Raw genomic sequence first — 18,252 nt, 5'->3', positions numbered from 1 at the left:
AATACTGGCAAAGTGATTGATACCAACTGTGAACTCTCCTTGTTTCTATGAATCCCACATCGACCATAGGACAGAGCTGAAGACAGACTGCTCATTGCCCTGCCTTGATGACCCTGAGCAAGGCTGTGTCTTGGGAAGGTGAGAGAAGAGATGAGCTGTTGAATGCCTTAAGAGTCCCCACTTCATTTGTCCCTCCTCTTCATTCTCATGCCATCTCACAACCTCCTCTTCCAATGCAGCTGTGAAATGGAGCTGGGATTGTTTACAAACTGATGATAATGAAAGAACTGAGTGTAAACAGGAGGAAGAGGAAAACAGGTGAGGGCTTTGAAACATATTGCTGGAAAAATTCCCAGGTTTAACAGTATCTGTGGGGAGAAAGCAGAGTTAACAGTCCAGTGACCCTTCTTCAGATCTGCTGAGTTTCTCCAGCAATTTCTGTGTTGGTTTTCAGATTTCCAGTCTCTGCAGTTCTGTGTTGTATTGAGGACTTTCTCTGGTTTGGATTTGAAGTCCCAAGTCCCATGACTCCTCCTATATTCAGGAGATGGAACAAATAATGTAACTCTGCTCCTGAGATCTCATCATATAATGAGCCTGGACTGTGTTCTGACCCTTCCCCCATCTCTGTGCAATGCTGAAGTCTCTTTTTAAGAAAGGGGAATGGGGAACAAAGGCCCAAATGGGCCAGCCTGCCTGCATTGCCTCCTCCCAGCCGCCTGGGAGCCTCGCAGTTGCAACGCAAAGGTGGACTACAACCACCGGCGTGCCTAGCGACAGTTCCCGGCGGTCCCCGCGGTAAATCCAGTCACGTGGGAGAGCCGCGTGGTCATGTGACAGAGCGGTAATGAAGGGAAGGGGAGAGCGAGCCGGCTCAGGGGTTTCCTGCAGGTAATGGCTGAGGGAGGAAAGGTGGGGGGAGTAATCCAAGGCCTGGGAGGGAAGAGGAGAAGGGAGTAACTAATTGTAGGCGCTCTTGTTGGTTGGGAGAGGGTCTGGTTGTTGTGCTTTAATGAGAGGGGGGTATGCCTGTCAGAGATTTCCTCACTGCTGGGCAATAAACACCTCTTTCTAAAATACATTCACATCAAATGGTGAGTCAGTCACCTCGGTTATTAATGTTATCCTGATAGAAACTGCTGGAGGTACTCTACACTGTGAGCCCAGTGACTCTTGTTTTATTTTCTCTCTCTCTGCACAGATGCTGCCATAGCCAGCTGGGTTTCTCCAGCACTTTAGAGTCATAGAGATGTACAGCATGGAAACAGACCCTTCGATCACTTTCTGCTGATATTTCAGATCTCCAGTGTGCCCAGTATTTTGTTGGCATTGTAGACCTCGCTTTCTTGGGATCTGAGCAGCCTAGCAGACAGTATTTATCTGAGTTGAACAGGGTGCATGCTGCTGACACCGACTTCCCGCAGCACAGGCTATACCATGAGATGGGCTCACGTGCTGCTTATGTTTCAGTGGCTCAACCTAACAAAACAGCTGGAAGTGCTTGCTTATGGTGTTAATCAGAATGGAAGGCAACTTTGTGAAAGGGTCTCCTTTTGTAACCTTTTTTCATCTTAGTGCTGTACAACCAAGTCAGCAGTTCATAGTGTTGCGTAAATCTCACAAAGACTCTTGTACCTTTTAAGGCAATTGGGTGTCATTGTGGCACGTGACACTATTATAAAAGCACTCCATTTTACCGTTTTAGTTCAGCTGGTCAGTCAGTAAGTTAATCAGTCAGCTCTGTTTATGGTTCCTGATGAAGGGCTTTTGCCCAAAATGTCGATTTTCCTGCTCCATGGATGCTGCTTGACCTTCTGTGCTTTTCCAGCACCACTCTAATCTAGACTCTGTTTACTATGGGTTGGTAACATAAGAACAGAAGCCACAGAGCAATTATATCCATGTACGTGGTGGCATTACTGAACTTCAAGACACCTCAGTCAACAAGAATCCAATCTTTACAGTACATGTTGTACAGACAATTAGAGGGAAGTATTCAGTCCTTGCTCTGCTGACATTTGTTTTACCTCAAAGAAACTGCATCACTTTTAATTTGTAGTCATTGAAATGCTACAATCAGTAAGTTCATTAGCAGAGAAAATAAAACAAGAGTCACTGGGCTCACAGTGTAGAGTACTTCCAGCAGTTTTTATCAGGATAACATTAATAACCGAGGTAACTGATTCACCATTTGATGTGAATGTATTTTAGAAAGAGGTGTTTATGCTAATTGTTAGATTCTCTGATAATGTTGGTGGAATGTTAAATGTTGATCAGGACTCTGGATGATAAGGTATCCTTCTTTCAAATACTGCTGTGATACCTTTCACTGTTAACTTAAGTGTTGGGAAGCTTCTCAAAAAAGTTATCCAGAATAGATTCAGTAGTGATGTGGGGAAAAAAATGTGTTAGTCATATACACATGCAGTGTGGAAACAAACCTTTGGTTCAACTTGTCCAACAGATATCTGAATTAATCTAGTCCCATTTGCCAGCATTTAGCCTATATCCCTCTTAAACCTCCTATTCATGTACCAATTCGGATGCCTTTTAAATGTAATTGTACCAACCCCTTCTCTGGCAGCTTATTCCATACACTCACCACCCTCTGTGTGAAAACATTGCCCCTTAGGTCCCTTTTAAATCTTTCCCCCCCCTCACCCTAAACTTATGTCTTCTAGTTTTGGACTCTCCTACCTGGGAAAAAGACCTTGGTTATTCACACTAACCGTGCCCCTTCCTGATTTTATAAACCTCTAAGGTCACCCTTAGCCTCTGCTTCATGGGAAATAGTCTCAGCCACTCCTTATAGCTCAAACCTTCCAATTCCAGCAACATCCTTGTAAATCTTTTGTGAGCACTTTCAAGTTTCACAATATCTAGGGAGACCAGAATTGAATATAGTATTCCAAAAGTGGCCTCACCAATGTCCTGTACAGCTGCAATGTGACATCCCAACTACGATACTCTGACCAATAAGGGCAAGCGTACCAAACCCATCCTTCGCTATCCTGTCTACCCAAGACTCCACTTTCATGGAACTGTGAACCTGCACCCCAAGGTCTCTTTGTTGACAACACTTCCCAGGACCTCACCATGAATTGTATAAGTTCCACCCTGATTTGCCCTATCAAAATGTAGCACCTCAGTTTAAGGGGAAATCTTATTTAACTGATGTGCTGGACTACCTTTTTTTTTGAAGAGGTAATTGAAAGGGTTGATGTTGATGAGGGTACATAGACTTCAAACTGATAGATTCACATATAATGGCATACACCAGATCTGTGAGGAATACTATAGCTCTTGAACATGGAAGCAAAATTAGTTTGATTGATGGGAAATAGAGAGTAATGTTTCATGGATGTTCAAAGTTTTTGAGAAGATTTGTAGCTTGGGTGCTCGTTGTTGTGGTTCTGTTCGCTGAGCTGGGAATTTGTATTGCCGACGTTTCGTCCCCTGTCTAGGTGACATCCTCAGTGCTTGGGAGCCTCCTGTGAAGCGCTTCTGTGATGTTTCCTCCGGCATTTGTAGTGGTTTGAATCTGCCACTTCTGGTTGTCAGTTCCAGCTGTCCGCTGCAGTAGTCGGTATATTGGGTCCAGGTCAAATAAGTAAAAAATAATCACATCGGATTAATGGATTTTTGGGCTGAAGGAATGTTTGCAGTGGAGTCCCCAGGTGTCACTATTTGGACACACGCTTTTCCTCAATAAGTCATCTACTTGGTATGGAGGGGACCATTTTGGAGTTCGCAGATGAAGAATTGTAAACCATGAGGAGAACGATGTAGAACTCCAAAAGGACATGACAAGTTGCTGGAGAGGGCAGGTGAAGTTCAGTGCAAAGAAATGTGAAGTGATGAGTTTTGATAAGAACATGGATAGACAACACAAAATAAGGAGCACAGTTCTAAAGGGGACGCAGGAGAGGAAGGACTTGGCTGTATATGTGCACAGAATATTGAAAGTGGCAAAATAGATGGAGAGTGTAGTTGATAAAGCATATTGTATCCTCAGCTCCATTAACAGGGACAGAATACAAGAGCAAGGAAGCGATGTTGAACTTGTATAAGATACTTGGTTGACCTCAGCTGGAGTATTGGTTACATTTCTGGGCATCACATTACAATAAGGATGTGATTGTACTGGGGAGTGTGCAGAAATGATTTATTCAAGAATGGTTCCACGAATGAGAAACTTCAGCGATGAGGATAGATCGAAAAGATTGTTACTGTTCACTTTGAACATGGGAAGGATAAAAGGAGATCAGATAAAGGTTTGCTAAATTATGAGAGGGCTGATCAAAGTAGTTAGATGAGGAAAAAAACCATTCCCAATCAACAGAATCTGGGGGAGGTGATGGCTTGATGGTAAAGCCGCTGGACTGTTATTCCAGAGACCCAGATAATGTTCTGGGACCAGGGTTCAAATCCTGCCACGCAGATGGTGGACTTCGAATTCCATAAAAATCTGGAACTGAGAGTCTAATGATGAATTCTAATCTGGGTGTTTTAGGGAAGGAATCTGAGTGGGCACGAAGAGGAGGGAGGGGACTGTGGCCACTTTACCTGGACTGGCTAACACGTGACTCTAGACCCACAACAATGTGGTTGACTCTTAACTGCCCTCTGGGCAATTAGGGATGGGCAATAAATGCTGGCCTAGCCAGTGATGACCCATGAATGAATTTTTTTTTAACAAATCAAGGACTGCAGGACAACATAAGATTTGTAAAGGAAGCAAATGTAAAGCGAGAAAAGACTTTGTTTTTACACTGAGTGGTTTGGGTCTGCAGTACACTAGCTGGAAATGTTCCAGAGGCAGGTTCAATTAGACATTCAACAGAGAACAGGATGATTGTTTAAGTGTGTAACTGTACAAGGAAAAGGCAGGTGAGTAGCACTATGTCGTAATGCTGATTTGGGGAACCTGTACAGACAAGGGGCTGAATGGCCTCTTTCTGTGCAGTAACACTTTTGTGATTCCGTAACCATTTACAGAGCTTTGGTTTTGTCACCTCCACAAGATAGCGCTACCTCCTGACAGTGCTGCACTCCCTCAGCTCTGCATTTGGAATGGCAACCCTGCTCAAGTTGTCCATCCCTGTCTCGAGAGAGAGACTTGGATGAATGTCCTGTCAGGTGACTCTGCTTCCCACTGAGCCACATTTACACTGTTGTAGAAAGGAAGGCTCATAATTCATATGGTTGATTATATGGGGAGATGCTGTGCACCATGTTCTCTGTTTTAATTTGTTTTATTTCATCTTCTCTGTCTCTCCTTTATTTCAGATGCTGAGTCTGAACAAAGTGAAGAGGAAGTCCGTATTTTTCACTTCTCTGTGCATGATCAGAAGGTTTCGGGTCTGACGTCATTTGCTTTGCAGGATGGCTGACTAAGTGCTCAGGCGGTGGTTCCTTTCCAGTTGACTGTCCACGTGGAGATGGCGTTCTGTGAAGCCACGGTGAACAGTGAACAGCAGGATTGGAGCTGGAGCCCAGAGGCTGAGGAGAAGACCAGTCTCCTGCAGAACCCAGCAAGCCACAGTAGGAAACGGGAAGGAGGCACACCGGCGTATGGGGCTGTGTTCATCGTGGTGAACGCTGCCCTGGGTGCAGGGCTGCTCAACTTTCCCTATGCCTTCTTCGTGGCCGGAGGGGTGGTGGCTGGCATCGTCCTGCAACTGGTGAGACGGTCAGAGAGTCATAGAGATGTACAGTATTGAACTAGATCCTTCAGTCCAACTCATCCATGCTGACCAGATATCATAGTCATAGAAATGTACAGCACAGAAACAGGCCCTTTGGTCCAACTCATCTGTGCTGACTAGATATCCCAACCTAATCTAGTCCCTTTTGCCAGCACCCGGCCCATATCCCTCCAAACTCTTCCTATTCATATATCCATCCAGATGCCTTTTAAATGCTGTAATTGCATCGGCCTCCACCACTTCCTCATTCCATACACTCACCACCCTCTGCGTGAAATGTTTGCCCCTTAGCTCCCCTTTAAATCTTTCTCCTCTCGCCCTAAACCTATGCCCTCTAGTTCTGGACTCCCCCCACCCCAGGGAAAAAGACCTTGTCTATTTACTCTATCCATGCCAAAGCCGATGTTATGCCCATCAGTTCCAGTAACTGTTTGCCAGCGCGAGTGTCTCATCCCAGTGAAGCAGCCAATCTCTTTTTGTTTAGCTCTGTGTTGACCTCCCAAGTCTGAAGTTGCAGCATTGTTCCAAACCATTGCAGTAATTAGAGGTGGAAGTTTAGGCTCAGAATTCTGAGGGGAGATTCTGGTGCCTGCTGTGTTTTGGTTGACCCCCTCGTAACCCGCGTGCTGGTACCTGAGATGATCAGTGATCTGGGTGGTGTTCTCTGTGGCAGCTCTGTAGACTGCCGGGTCTATCCTCTGCTACCGCCTCACTTTTTCTGCAAACACATTTAGAACCGCAATGGCAATCAAAGCTACAGGAGAGAAGGCTCACATGTAAACCTATAAAATTCTTAGTGTGGAAGCAGGCCCTTTGTGTCCAAACACACTCCTCCAGACACCGGGAGAACGTGTAAACTCCACACAGACAGTCACCCGAGGATGGTATTGAACTCTTGCCCTCATCAGGACAGTTTGTAAGAAACATCAGCGTAAAGCGGGGAGGGGGGGTGGGGGGAACACAACACCTCGTGTGGTATGAAGTTTGCTCTCCCCTCACATTGTTGAATTAACAAATTGTCTCAATGAGTGAAGAAAAAGTCTTTATTTTTGTCAGCAATACATTAAAAAATATCCCGAAGTGTTTCACAGGTGTTGTAACCCGACTTTGCCATAAGAATCAGGGGAGAGTTGTCCATTCAGCCCACTGGGCTCTGCCACTTAGTGCTGTATATTCCTGGCTGATCTTTGGCTTTAACTCCACTTTCCCAGCTGTTCCCCTTGTTCCTCAATTCCCTAAAAACAAAATCAAATGACTGTCCATCTCACCCTGGCTCCTGTTATAGATTCATACTGTCCCCTTCAGAATCCTGTAAGTTTCAAGAGTCATAGGGATGTACGAGATCACTTTGTTCCTCTAAACTCCAGAAAATCACAACCCAACTCAATTTCTCCACAGCCCCCACCTTCCCTGAGAATAATTTAATGGACCCTTACTGTCTGCCATGCAAATAGATCCTTAAATACTGAACCTTCAGTGTTACTGGGTCATAATCCTGGAACACTCTTCCTAGCAGCACTATCTTATATTGCACTACATAAGTGGCGTGATGGCTCAGTGGTTGGCACTGTTGCCTTACCAGCATCAGGGACCCAGGTTCGATTCCACCCTTGGGAGACTCTGTGGAGTTTGCATGTTCTCCCCGTGTCTGCGTGGGTTTCCTCCGGGTGCTCCGATTTCCTCCCACAATCCAAAGATGTGCAAGTTAGGTGAGTTGGCCATCGTGTGTTCAGGGATGTGTAGGTTTGGTGCATTAGTCAGGGGTAAATATGGAATGTGTCTGGGTGGGTTACTCTTCGGAGGGCCTGGGTGAACTGGTTGAGCCAAATGGCCCATTTCCACACCATAGGGTTTCTGTGATTCACATAGACTGCAGTGATTCAAGAAGTCAGCTCACCATAACCTTCTCCAAGATGATTAAGGATTGGTAATCCATGCTGGCCCACCCAGTGATGTTCACGTGCCAAGAATTAATAAAAATAAATTGACGTTGAGCACCAGGAATGAAAGGGACCAAAGGCTGATTGGGAAAGGGAAGCGTTATGGCACAGCTGGAGTTAGAAAGCCTTCAGGAGGGAACTCCGAGCTTGGTGCACGGCCACCTGATAGATCTGGAATTGGGAAATGCTGACAGCTCATAAGAATGTAGACAAGGAGGAGGACTTGGTCATGAAGAGATTAACTAATGCAGCAGTTTTCTTTCAATTCCCCTTTCTCCTCTGGTTCTTTTACTAATTACGAAAGAACCTCGGGTTATCTGGTATTTGATTATCCAGATTTCAGATTATCCAAACAAGAACGCAAGGCCCCATTGTTTGGCTAAACTGTGTTATCTGGCATCCAATTATCTGAACAAAATACTCCCCACCCGTGTTGTTTGGATAATCGAGGTTCCTCTGTGTTCTAAATCTGTATCCTCTGATTATCAATCATTATGTTAGTAGGGAGAGGTTTTCATCAGTGCTGTCTGTGTTTGTACTGTATGATGTAATTTTAAATGGTGTTACTTTGACCGTAATGGATTTCACCATTTTTTTCTCCCCCTGCAGTGTTTAGTGTTATTTATAATCGCCGGCTTGGTGATTCTGGCCTACTGCTCACAGGTCAGCAGCAAGACCACTTACCAGGAGGTGGTGAGGGCAGCCTGTGGGCAGGTGATTGGCACCATCTGCGACATCCTTATCGCTGTTTACACCTTTGGCACCTGCATCGCTTTCTTAATCATCATCGGAGATCAGCTGGACAAGAGTGAGTCATGGCAGGGTGATGGGTTAGCCTATTAGCTGGGGCAGGGGAGCATCTCTGTGGCATGTAGCCAGTGAGAGAAATGGTGTAGGAACTGGAGAATGCAGTGGGTTCAGGTAGACACTCCATGCCATTAGGAAGGGAGTTCAGGGTTTTGACCCATTAGCACTGAAGGAATGGCAATCTATTTCCAAGTCTGATGATGTCTAGCTTGAAGGGGAACCTGCAGTTAGTGCTGTTCCCAAGCCTTTGTCCTTTTAGATGGCAGAGATCACCAGTAAGGAGCCTTGGTGAGTGGCTGCAGTGAATCTTGTAGATGCTAAACACACTGCTGCCACTATGTGTTGGTGGCGGAGGGGTTAATATTGAAAATGATGGATAAGGTGCCACTCAAATCGATTGATCTGACCTGGATGGTGGCAAGCTTTTTGAGTGTTGTTGGAGCTGCACTCATCCAAGCAAATGGAGAACTATCCCATATCTCTCCTGACTTGCACCTTGTAGATGTTGGATAGACTTTGAGGAGTCGGGAGATGAGTTGGTTTGTGGCAATATTCCAAGTCTCTGACCTGCTCTTGTAGCCACAGTTTATAGCCATGAGAGTTATAGAATCCTTGCAGTGTAGAAACAAGCTATTCGGTCCATCAAGTCCACACATCCTCTGAAATCCATCCCCCCGCCCCTATATGAACCTCGTAACCCTGTATTTCCCGTGGCTGATCCATCTCACCTGCATTTCTTTGGATTCTGGGAGGAAACTGGAGCACCTGGAGGAAACGTGCAGACGTGGAGAGAATGCAGCTAATGTTGTTTCTCTATTCAAGAAGGGCAATAGGGACAATCCAGGAGACTAGACCAGTGAGTCTCTCACATGTGGTTGGGAATCTATTTGAGAAAATTCTTAGGGATAGGATTTACACCCATTTGGAAAAGCATGACCGAATTGGGGACCGTCAGCATGACTTTGTGCAGGGTAGGTCATGCCTTACCAGCTTGATTTAATTTTTCGAGGAGGTGCCAAAGTTGACTGAGAGGGTAGAACAGTGAATGTCTTTGTGGATTTTAGTAAGACTTTTGACAAAGCCTCTCATGGTCGGCTCATCCAGAAGACTAAGATGCATGGGATTCACGGTGACCTTGGCCATGTGGATTCAGAATTGGCTTGCCCATAGAAGGCAGAGGGTAAAGGTGGAAAGGTTTTTCAGACTGGAGGTCCACAGCTAGTAGATGCGTACTGAGACCTCTACTGTTCCTGATATATGTAAATAACTTGGATGAAAATGTAGATAGGTGAGTGGGTTAGTAAGTTTGCAGACGATACAAATATGGGTGGAGTTGTGGATAGGATAGAAGGTTGTCAAAGAATATCATGGGATAGAGATCAGTTGGAGAAATGGCACACAGAGTTTAATCCAGGGGATTGTGAGGTGTTGCTGTTTAGGAGATCAAATACTAAGGCAACGTATACAGTTAATGGCAGGACCCTGAACAGCATGGATGCACAGAAGGACCATGGGGTTCAAATCCATATCTCGCTGAATGTGGCCACACAAATAGATAAGGTGGTAAATAAGGTGCTTTCCTTTATTGGTGGGGGGATTGAGTACAAGAATCACGGTGTCATGTTGCAGCTTTATAAGACTTTGGTTAGGCCACACTTGGAGAATTGTGCAAAGAGTACAATAGGTGAATGGGGGTGGGGATGGAGGTGATAGGTCGGAGGGGAGGGTGGAACAGATAGGTGGGAAGGGTGATTGACGGGTAGGACAGGTCATGAGGACAGTGCTGAGCTGGAACTTTGAAACTGGGGTAAGTGTGGGGCGGGGAAATGAGGAAACTGGTGCAATCCACATTGATGCCCTGGGGTTGAAGTGTTCCGAGGCAGAAGATGAGGCGTTCTTCCTCCACTCGTCGGGTGGTGAGGGAGTGGCGGTGGAGGAGGCCCAGGACCTGCATGTCCTTAGCAGAGTGGGAGGGGGAGTTGAAATGTTGGTCTACAGGTCGGTGGGGTTGATTTGTGCGGGTGCCCCAGGGATGTTCCCTGAAGCGCTCTGCTAGGCGACGTCCAGTCTCCTCAATGTAGAGGAAACTGCATCGGGAGCAACGGATACAGTAAATGACATTGCTGGATGTGCATGTGAAACTTTGGATGTGGAAGGTTCCTTTTGGGGCCTGGGATGGTGGTGAGGGGGAAGGTGTGGGCGCAGGCTTTGCAATTCCTGCGGTGGCAGGGGAAGGTGCCAGGAGGGGAGGGTGGGTTGTTGGGGGGCATAGACCTGACCAGGTAGTCATGGAGGGAACGGTCTTTGCTAAAAGGGATGGAAAGGGAACTATATCCCTGGTGGTGGGGTCCGTTTGGAGGTGGTGGAAATGTCGGCGGATGATTTGGTTTATGCGGTGATTGGTAGGGTGGAAACTGAGGGCCAGGGGGATTCTGTCCTTTGGTTGGAGGTGTGGGGTCTGAGGGCGGAGGTGCGGGATGTGGATGAGATGCATTGGAGGGCATCTTCAACCACATGGGAAGGGAAATTGCGGTCTCTAAAGAAGGATGCCATCTGGTGTGTTCTGTGGTGGAACTGGTCCTCCTGGGAGCAAATACGGCGGAGGCGGAGGAATTGGGAATACGGGATGGCATTTTTGCAGGAGGTAGGGTAGGAAGAGGTGTAATCCAGGTAGCTGTGGGAGTCGGTGGGTTTGTAAAAAAAAAAAGTCAGTGTCTCTATTTGCTCATCATGATGGCTGGAGGTCTGAGAGCATGTTACACTCCATACAGTACCTGTTCATGAAGGACGTGTATCTGCCAGTTTGCACACTTGGGTTGCTTGAACGATATGGTAAATGACCAGATTGTGTTTTAAAATTTGTTCATGTTTGGGTTTGTCAAAAGAATTTTGTTACAGGCTGTCCATAAATACCAATGCAGTGAAGCCCTATTCTGTAGAGTTTAAAATGGACCGTTGATCTGGTTGCCTGCTCAAGATAACACTGAGCACTGCACCACGGAAGAAATGGTAAACAGAATTGAGAAAGCCATGAGTTTTGTTGTATTCATTGAAGGGATATGAGTATTGAAGGCTGGGAAGCATTTATTGTCCATCCCTCATAGCCCTGCAGCACTCTGAATCAGTTAAGAATCAACTACACTATGGTGGTCTGGAGTCACATGTAGGCCAGACTGAGTAAAGATGGCAGACTTCCTTCCCTAAAGGGGATTTTTATAACCGATAGTGGGGACATGGTCGTCACTAGCCTCCCTTTTATATTCCAGGTTATTTTATTGAATTCTTGCATGTTGCGATTCAAACCCCATGTCCTCAAACATTAGTCTGGGTTACTAGTCTAATGACATTACCATCTCCATGCGGAAATGGTTGTCAGTATTTGCTTTGTTTTGCAGTTGTTGGGGCATTGATGCACACACCTGAGGGAGATTCTTCAGTTAATGGCCACTGGTACAATGACCGAAAGTTCACCATTTCAGTCACCTCTCTCCTGGTCATCCTACCTCTCTCCATCCCCAAAGAGATCGGCTTCCAGAAATATGCCAGGTTAGTGCTTGGTTTATTGATGTTCTGATGCCTATTGTGTTGAATTTTGGCTCTTAAATTCTCTCTCTTCTCTCCTCGGTCCATATGCTCCTGGATCTACTCCTAGCTGTAGCAGTCGCCCATACTCTCCATTTCTCATTTTTGTTTTCACCAATGATTCCTTTGCCCTGATGCCACAGACTCACATGACAACTGCTTTTATGACTGATAGTGTGGGGCACCCATCATCCAGACACAAACTTCCTTAGCGCCCTTCTATACCCTCATCTTTAGCAAGACTGAGAAACTCATTGGATTTCTTCTTCCTAAACCATTGACCGTTGAATACCTCTCTACTGCTGTGTTGCTATCTCCAATTCCCCACAGCCCCCTTACTTCCTTTTCCTCCACCACCCCATCCAATCCATCATATTCTAGCTTTTTGTCTCTTCAGCACCCATCAGTCTTTTCCAAGCTCATTTCTTTGTAATGCGCATCGATCCCTGTCTTTGTGCACCCGTCCTCTCACTATTTAGCTGGCTTTCCAGGCCCAGCCATTGCTCCTCCTTCCACAACCAATGTCATCTGCTCAAACAACCATCAGTCCTTCCAACCTTGCCCTACAATCTCAACTGTCACTTGCTCAAAGTCTTCCTGGTCCAACGTCCATGCCTCATGATTCAATCTGGCTTCAGCTGAGGTGCTTATCAGCCCCTTTGTGTGGGACTATGGTTACCTCATACAAAGTGGGTGGCTTTTTTTTCCTCCATCTTGTGTTTTTCTGTCTCTTGTCCACCAGAGATTATTTCTTTGCACTGATCTCCAAATCCCAGTTCGCAAGTCCGAGACAGTTGACTTTTGGTTCATTGTCAGTCCCCCACAACCCAGTTTAGATGTTCTTCCCTCCAACTGTTACAACAACTGTCATAACAAAACCTGTGGAAAAATCTCCAGTCTCTTTGTTTTTCTGGGGTTGCTGTGAGGATCAAAGTGAAATTGTGAGATCATGAATCACTCTCCACTTGTGTCTCCGAATGTGTCGTGGTTGTGATGTGTAAGCTATTTGAAATGTCAGTGCACCAATTCTTGGAGTTTACATTCCCCTATAGTGACAGCTGAGCAACAGAGATACAATGTTTCTTAAATAGTGATAAATTGAGAGATGTCTGTGTACAAAAGGACCTGGATGTCCTTGTTCATAAGTCACCTAAAAGCTAATGTGCAGGTACAACGACCAATTTGAAAAACAAACAGTTTATTTGACCCATTTCACAAGAGGATTTGAGCATGTTTGGTTAAAAACAGGAATTGTTGTGGCGTGTTGTTATGGACCAGACAGGCCAGACCCCCTCAAGACATTTCAAAAAGGTAACCCAGACCCTAACGTTTCTAGTTGTTAAGCAGGGGTAGAGTGGATATTCCAGGAGTGATGCAGCGGGCCCAACCACTCCGTTTGAATGATTTTCCATTTCTCTCTCTCTCTAGTACCCTGAGTGTGCTGGGGACTTGGTACGTGACCATCATAGTCATTGTTAAGTACATCCTGCCGGATCAAGGTATCCACACTGGGGACATCCCAACCAGGTAAGTCGGTTACCAATTGTCACAGAAGACTATTTGGTGTGCGGCGCCCTTGGGTCATTATCTCGATGGCATCCCATGGTCATGGGCACCTTTGTGGCTGCTGCTTATCGGATGGAGCCCTGTGCCCACAGTGCCCTGTACTGTAAGGTGCATGGACGCTTCCTGAATGGAGATTCACTGCTGTCCCTCAGGAAGTATTTGATGAGTCAGACCAATCATTGCGTTAACTAGGCCCTTTCCCCTCGCTGCATGACACCAGAATTAAACCTGCCTTCTTGAGGCAATTCTGTCACTAACTAAGGAAGAGTCGTTTTGATCTCGAAACACTAACTCTGCCAGACCGGCTGAGTTTCTCCGACACGGATTGGTTTTTAGACTGGATTTCCAGCAGCTGCAGTGTTTTGGTTTTGTTTGCCGGGACATTGCCATGACTGAGAGGTGGCCGGAAGAAGGATCGAACTGGAGTCCAGCTTGTGCTTTGTGCCCAGTGGTGGGCACTTGATGGCGTCCACATCCTTGGTGTGACGCCCAGTTCGATATCGAATGATCGAGGGAATTGTGTTAATTGAAGGGAAGGAATGTGCTAGAATTTGCCTGTATGATGAACCCTCTCTTCTTCCTTTTTCCTCAGCCCTTCCTCCTGGATGGCCGTGTTTAATGCTATTCCAACCATCTGCTTCGGATTTCAGGTACTGACGTTCTCCCACTCTCCCTTACTTCTGAGCTGTTGTGTTTTCCTCCTGATTTTTAACTTTACATGGGAGCTGATACCCAGCAGGAATCATAAAATCCCAACAGTGTGGGAACAGGCTATTCGGCCCATCAAGTCCACATCAGTCCTCTGAAGAACTTCTCACCCAGACCTACTGCTCTAACCTATGCCTGCATTTAGCATTGCTAACCCACATAGGCTAGGCATCTCTGGACATTTTGGGCAATTTAGCATGGCCAGTCCGCCTAACCTGCGCATCTTTGGACTGTGGACTGTTTCCACTGGAGCACCCGGTGGAAACCCATGCCAACGCACGGAGTGTGCAAACTCCCCACACAGACAGTCACTCGAGACTGGAATCGAACCTGGATCTGTGAGGCAGCAATGCTTGCCACTGCAGTGCCAGGACGTTAGGTTAGGTTCTGAGCTGGAGCAGCAGCTCGCTGACAGTGTGCATGCAATGTTGGTCCTTGCTCTTCTTGGCTACAGCTCAGGTTCTACTTCCTCTGGGAGCTTCCTGTATGTCACCGTTCCTTCGCTGTCGCTGGGTCAAAATCCTGGAATTCCCTCCCTAAGGGCGTTGTGGGTCTGACTGCAGCGGCTGAAGGATGTAGCTCAACTAAGGATGTGCAATAAATGCTGGCCCAGTCGGCAATGCCCAGATGTCATGCGTGAATCAAATGTACTTCACAGTAAGAATACCCTTCATCGTGTTGCATGCCACTACGACCTGCTGAAGGGGATAGATTCAGAACAGGTTGGGAAGCATCCATGAGGTGCTATGGGCCATAGGCTGCCACTGAATCGTACTCACCCACAATGCACCACTCTACTGTTATCATCAGGCCGGGTGACTCTGTGAGCAGTGCAGAAGGTCAGGTCAGGAGTAGCATCAAGCAAACTTCAAACCTGGTGAAGAGACAACACAGAGTACTGTGTGCCAGCAGTGGTAAGCAGCATGCAATAAACAGGATTTAGCAATTTCCCAACCAAATAGCTGCTGCATCAGTTGTGAACAGTAGTGGACAATTAAACACCTAACTGAAGAGGGAAGGGTCCTCAAATACCAGCATCTCCAGTGAGTCCAGCCTATCAGCGGCAAAAGACATGGCTGAAGCAAACATCTTCTGTCAGAAGTGGATGATGTATCTCCACCTCCTCCTGAGGTCCCTTGCAACATAGATAAGAACATATGAAATAGGAGCAGGAGTACACCATTTAGTCCTTGAGCTTGCTCTGTCAATGATTATGATCATGGCTGATCTTCCACTTAAATACCATTTTCCTAACTTCTCTCCCTATCCCTTGAAAGATTACTCCTTTGTGCATCTTAACGTTAAATATATCCAATGATGGAGCATCCTAACCCCTGGCAGATGAGAATAGAAAAGGATTCCTGGTCCATTCAGTGCAGGTAATTCCTTACTTCCATCCTAAAGGATCAACCTTTATCCTGAGACTGTGACCTTGTGTTTAGATTTGGAGAAACAGTATCTGTATCTACCCTGGTAACCTTTTCAGTATCTTGCATGTTTCAATGCAATTTTGCCTCTGTGAATCCTAGAGAATATAGGCCTACTTTATTCAGTCTCTCAGACAGGACAATCCACACATCACAGGGACCAAATCAGTGAACTTTCATTGTACCAGCTGTACTAGAACAGCTTGGCTAGAGGGGAGGCTAGTTTTGGCACATAAGCCAGATGTTGGGACCCATAGCCTCTGCAGTATCTGGTTTGCTCCGTCATCTTTTTGATGTTATGTGAAATGAACTGAATTAGCTGAAGACTTATATTATTTTTAAATTGAAACTTGTAAATATTCAGAACAGAGAATAATTGTACAAGGAACGAAAGATTGCCATGCAGGAGTAGCAAGCGAATAGTGTCTATCCAACCACGTGGAAAATTACCTAGAAGGGCACCACTTCGACTGGAAGAACGCATCCATCCTAGGACAAGCCAAACAGAGACACACACAAGAATTCCTAGAAGCATGGCACTCCAACCGGAACACACTCTACAAACACATTGACTTGAACCCGATTTACCACCCCTGAGAAAAAGAACAGGAAATGATTACCGCATGAAATGACGTCACCAACCCAAACATATAAATGGAAATCAGGAATCACCAGCAATGCTTCATTCGGGGGCTCACTGAAGATGTTACCTAGTATGGTGACGAAACATCTGAAAATGAACCTTGCAGCTCAGTAAACAAAGCTTTTGCTGCAAACGTTTCGTTCCCTGGCTAGGGAACATCATCAGTGCTATTGGAGCCTCCTGTGAAGCGCTGCTTTGATGTTTCTTCCAGTATTTATAGTGGTTTGTTCTTGCCGCTTCCGGGTGTCAGTTTCAGCTGTAGTTGTTTGTATATGGGGTCCAGGTCCATGTGTCTGTTGGATGTTCTTGCCGCTTCCGGGTGTCAGTTTCAGCTGTAGTGGTTTGTATATGGGGTCCAGGTCCATGTGTCTCTTAGTGTAATGGAGTTTGTGGATGAATGCCATGCCTCTAGGAATTCCCTGGCTGTTCTCTGTCTGGCTTGTCCTATGATGGTAGTGTTTTCCCAGTCAAATTCATGTTCCTGGTTGTCTGAGTGTATGGCTACTAGGGATAGCTGGTCGTGTCGTTTTGTGGCTAGCTGATGTTCATGGATGCGGATTGTTAGCTGTCTTCCTGTTTGTCCTATATAGTGTTTTGTGCAGTCCTTGCATGGTATTTTGTAAACTGTTAGTTTGGCTCATGCTGGCTATTGGGTCCTTTGTTCTAGTGAGTTGTTGTCTGAGTGTGGAAGTTGGCTTGTGTGCTGTTATGAGTCCTAAGGGCCGCAGTAGTCTGGCTGTCAGTTCTGAGACGCTCCTGATGTATGGTAGTGTGGCTAGTCCTTTTGGTTGTGGCATGTCCTCGTTCCGTGGTCTATCTCTTAGGCATCTGGTGATAAAGTTATGTGGGTATCCGTTTTTGGCGAATACCTTGTATAGGTGTTCCTCTTCCTCTTTTCGCAGTTCTGGTGTACTGCAGTGTGTTGTGGCTCTTTTGAATAGTGTCCTGATGCAGCTTTGTTTGTGTTGGGGTGGTTACTTTCATAGTTTAGGACTTGGTCTGTGTGTGTTGGTTTCCTGTGTACCCTTGTGGTGAATTCTCCGTTGGGTGTTCTCTCTACTAACACGTCTAGGAATGGGAGTTGGCTATCCTTTTCCTCTTCTCTCGTGAATCGTATTCCTGTGAGTGTGGCTTTGATGATTCGGTGTGTTTTTTCTATTTCTGTGTTTTTGATGATTACAAAGGTGTCATCCACATATCTGATCCAGAGTTTGGGTTGGATTTGTGGTATGGCTGTATGTTCTAACCTTTGCATAACTGCCTCTGCTATGAGTCCCGAGATTGGTGATCCCATGGGTGTTCCGTTGATTTGTTCGTATATCTGATTGTTGAATGTAAAGTGTGTAGTGAGGCACAGGTCCAGTAGTTTAAGTATGCCGTCCTTGTTGATAGGTTCGGCCTCCTGTGTTCTGTTATGTATGTCCAGTAGGTTGGCTATTGTTTCTCTGGCTAGGGTTTTGTCAATTGAAGTGAACAGTGCCGTCACGTCGAATGATACCATGGTTTCTTCTTTGTCTATGTGTGTATTCCTGATGATGTCCAAGAATTCCTGTGTTGATTGTATGGAGTGTTTGAATCCGCTGACTAGGTGTTTCAGTTTTTGTTGTAGTTCTTTGGCCAGTTTGTATGCTGGTGTCCCTGGCAGTGATACTACAGCTGAAACTGACACCCGGAAGCGGCAAGAACAAACCACTATAAATACCGGAAGAAACATCAAAGCAGCGCTTCACAGGAGGCTCCAATAGCACTGATGATGTTCCCTAGCCAGGGAACGAAATGTTTGCAGCAAAAACTTCCAGCTCGGCGAACAGAACCACAACAACGGACACCCGAGCTACAAATCTTCAACCAGACTTTAATCAGTAAACAAA

The 18,252-nt window shown here is 45.9% G+C and overlaps 1 protein-coding gene across 2 annotated transcripts in view; it reads left to right on the top strand.

Annotated features, from left to right (window-relative positions):
• The first annotated feature begins 820 nt into the window (after positions 1-820).
• slc38a7 (solute carrier family 38 member 7) overlaps positions 821-18,252 on the top strand; it is a 32,902-nt gene continuing 15,470 nt past the window's right edge. The window contains exons 1-6 of one of the 2 annotated variants that reach the window (XM_060837842.1): positions 821-891; positions 5,290-5,684; positions 8,258-8,456; positions 11,851-12,001; positions 13,466-13,564; positions 14,196-14,253. In XM_060837842.1, the coding sequence (XP_060693825.1) occupies positions 5,442-5,684; positions 8,258-8,456; positions 11,851-12,001; positions 13,466-13,564; positions 14,196-14,253 (750 nt within the window). In that variant the 5' untranslated portion in view covers positions 821-891; positions 5,290-5,441. Of the gene's footprint in view, positions 892-1,589; positions 2,176-5,289; positions 5,685-8,257; positions 8,457-11,850; positions 12,002-13,465; positions 13,565-14,195; positions 14,254-18,252 lie in introns of those variants that run through there. The other variant, XM_060837843.1, reaches the window with a different exon arrangement.

The sequence above is a fragment of the Hemiscyllium ocellatum genome, chromosome 17 (genome assembly GCF_020745735.1).
Source record: "Hemiscyllium ocellatum isolate sHemOce1 chromosome 17, sHemOce1.pat.X.cur, whole genome shotgun sequence".
Taxonomy (NCBI): Eukaryota; Metazoa; Chordata; class Chondrichthyes; order Orectolobiformes; family Hemiscylliidae; genus Hemiscyllium; species Hemiscyllium ocellatum.
Note: the sequence above shows the minus strand (reverse complement) of the source record. Positions and strands in the feature narration are given on the sequence as shown.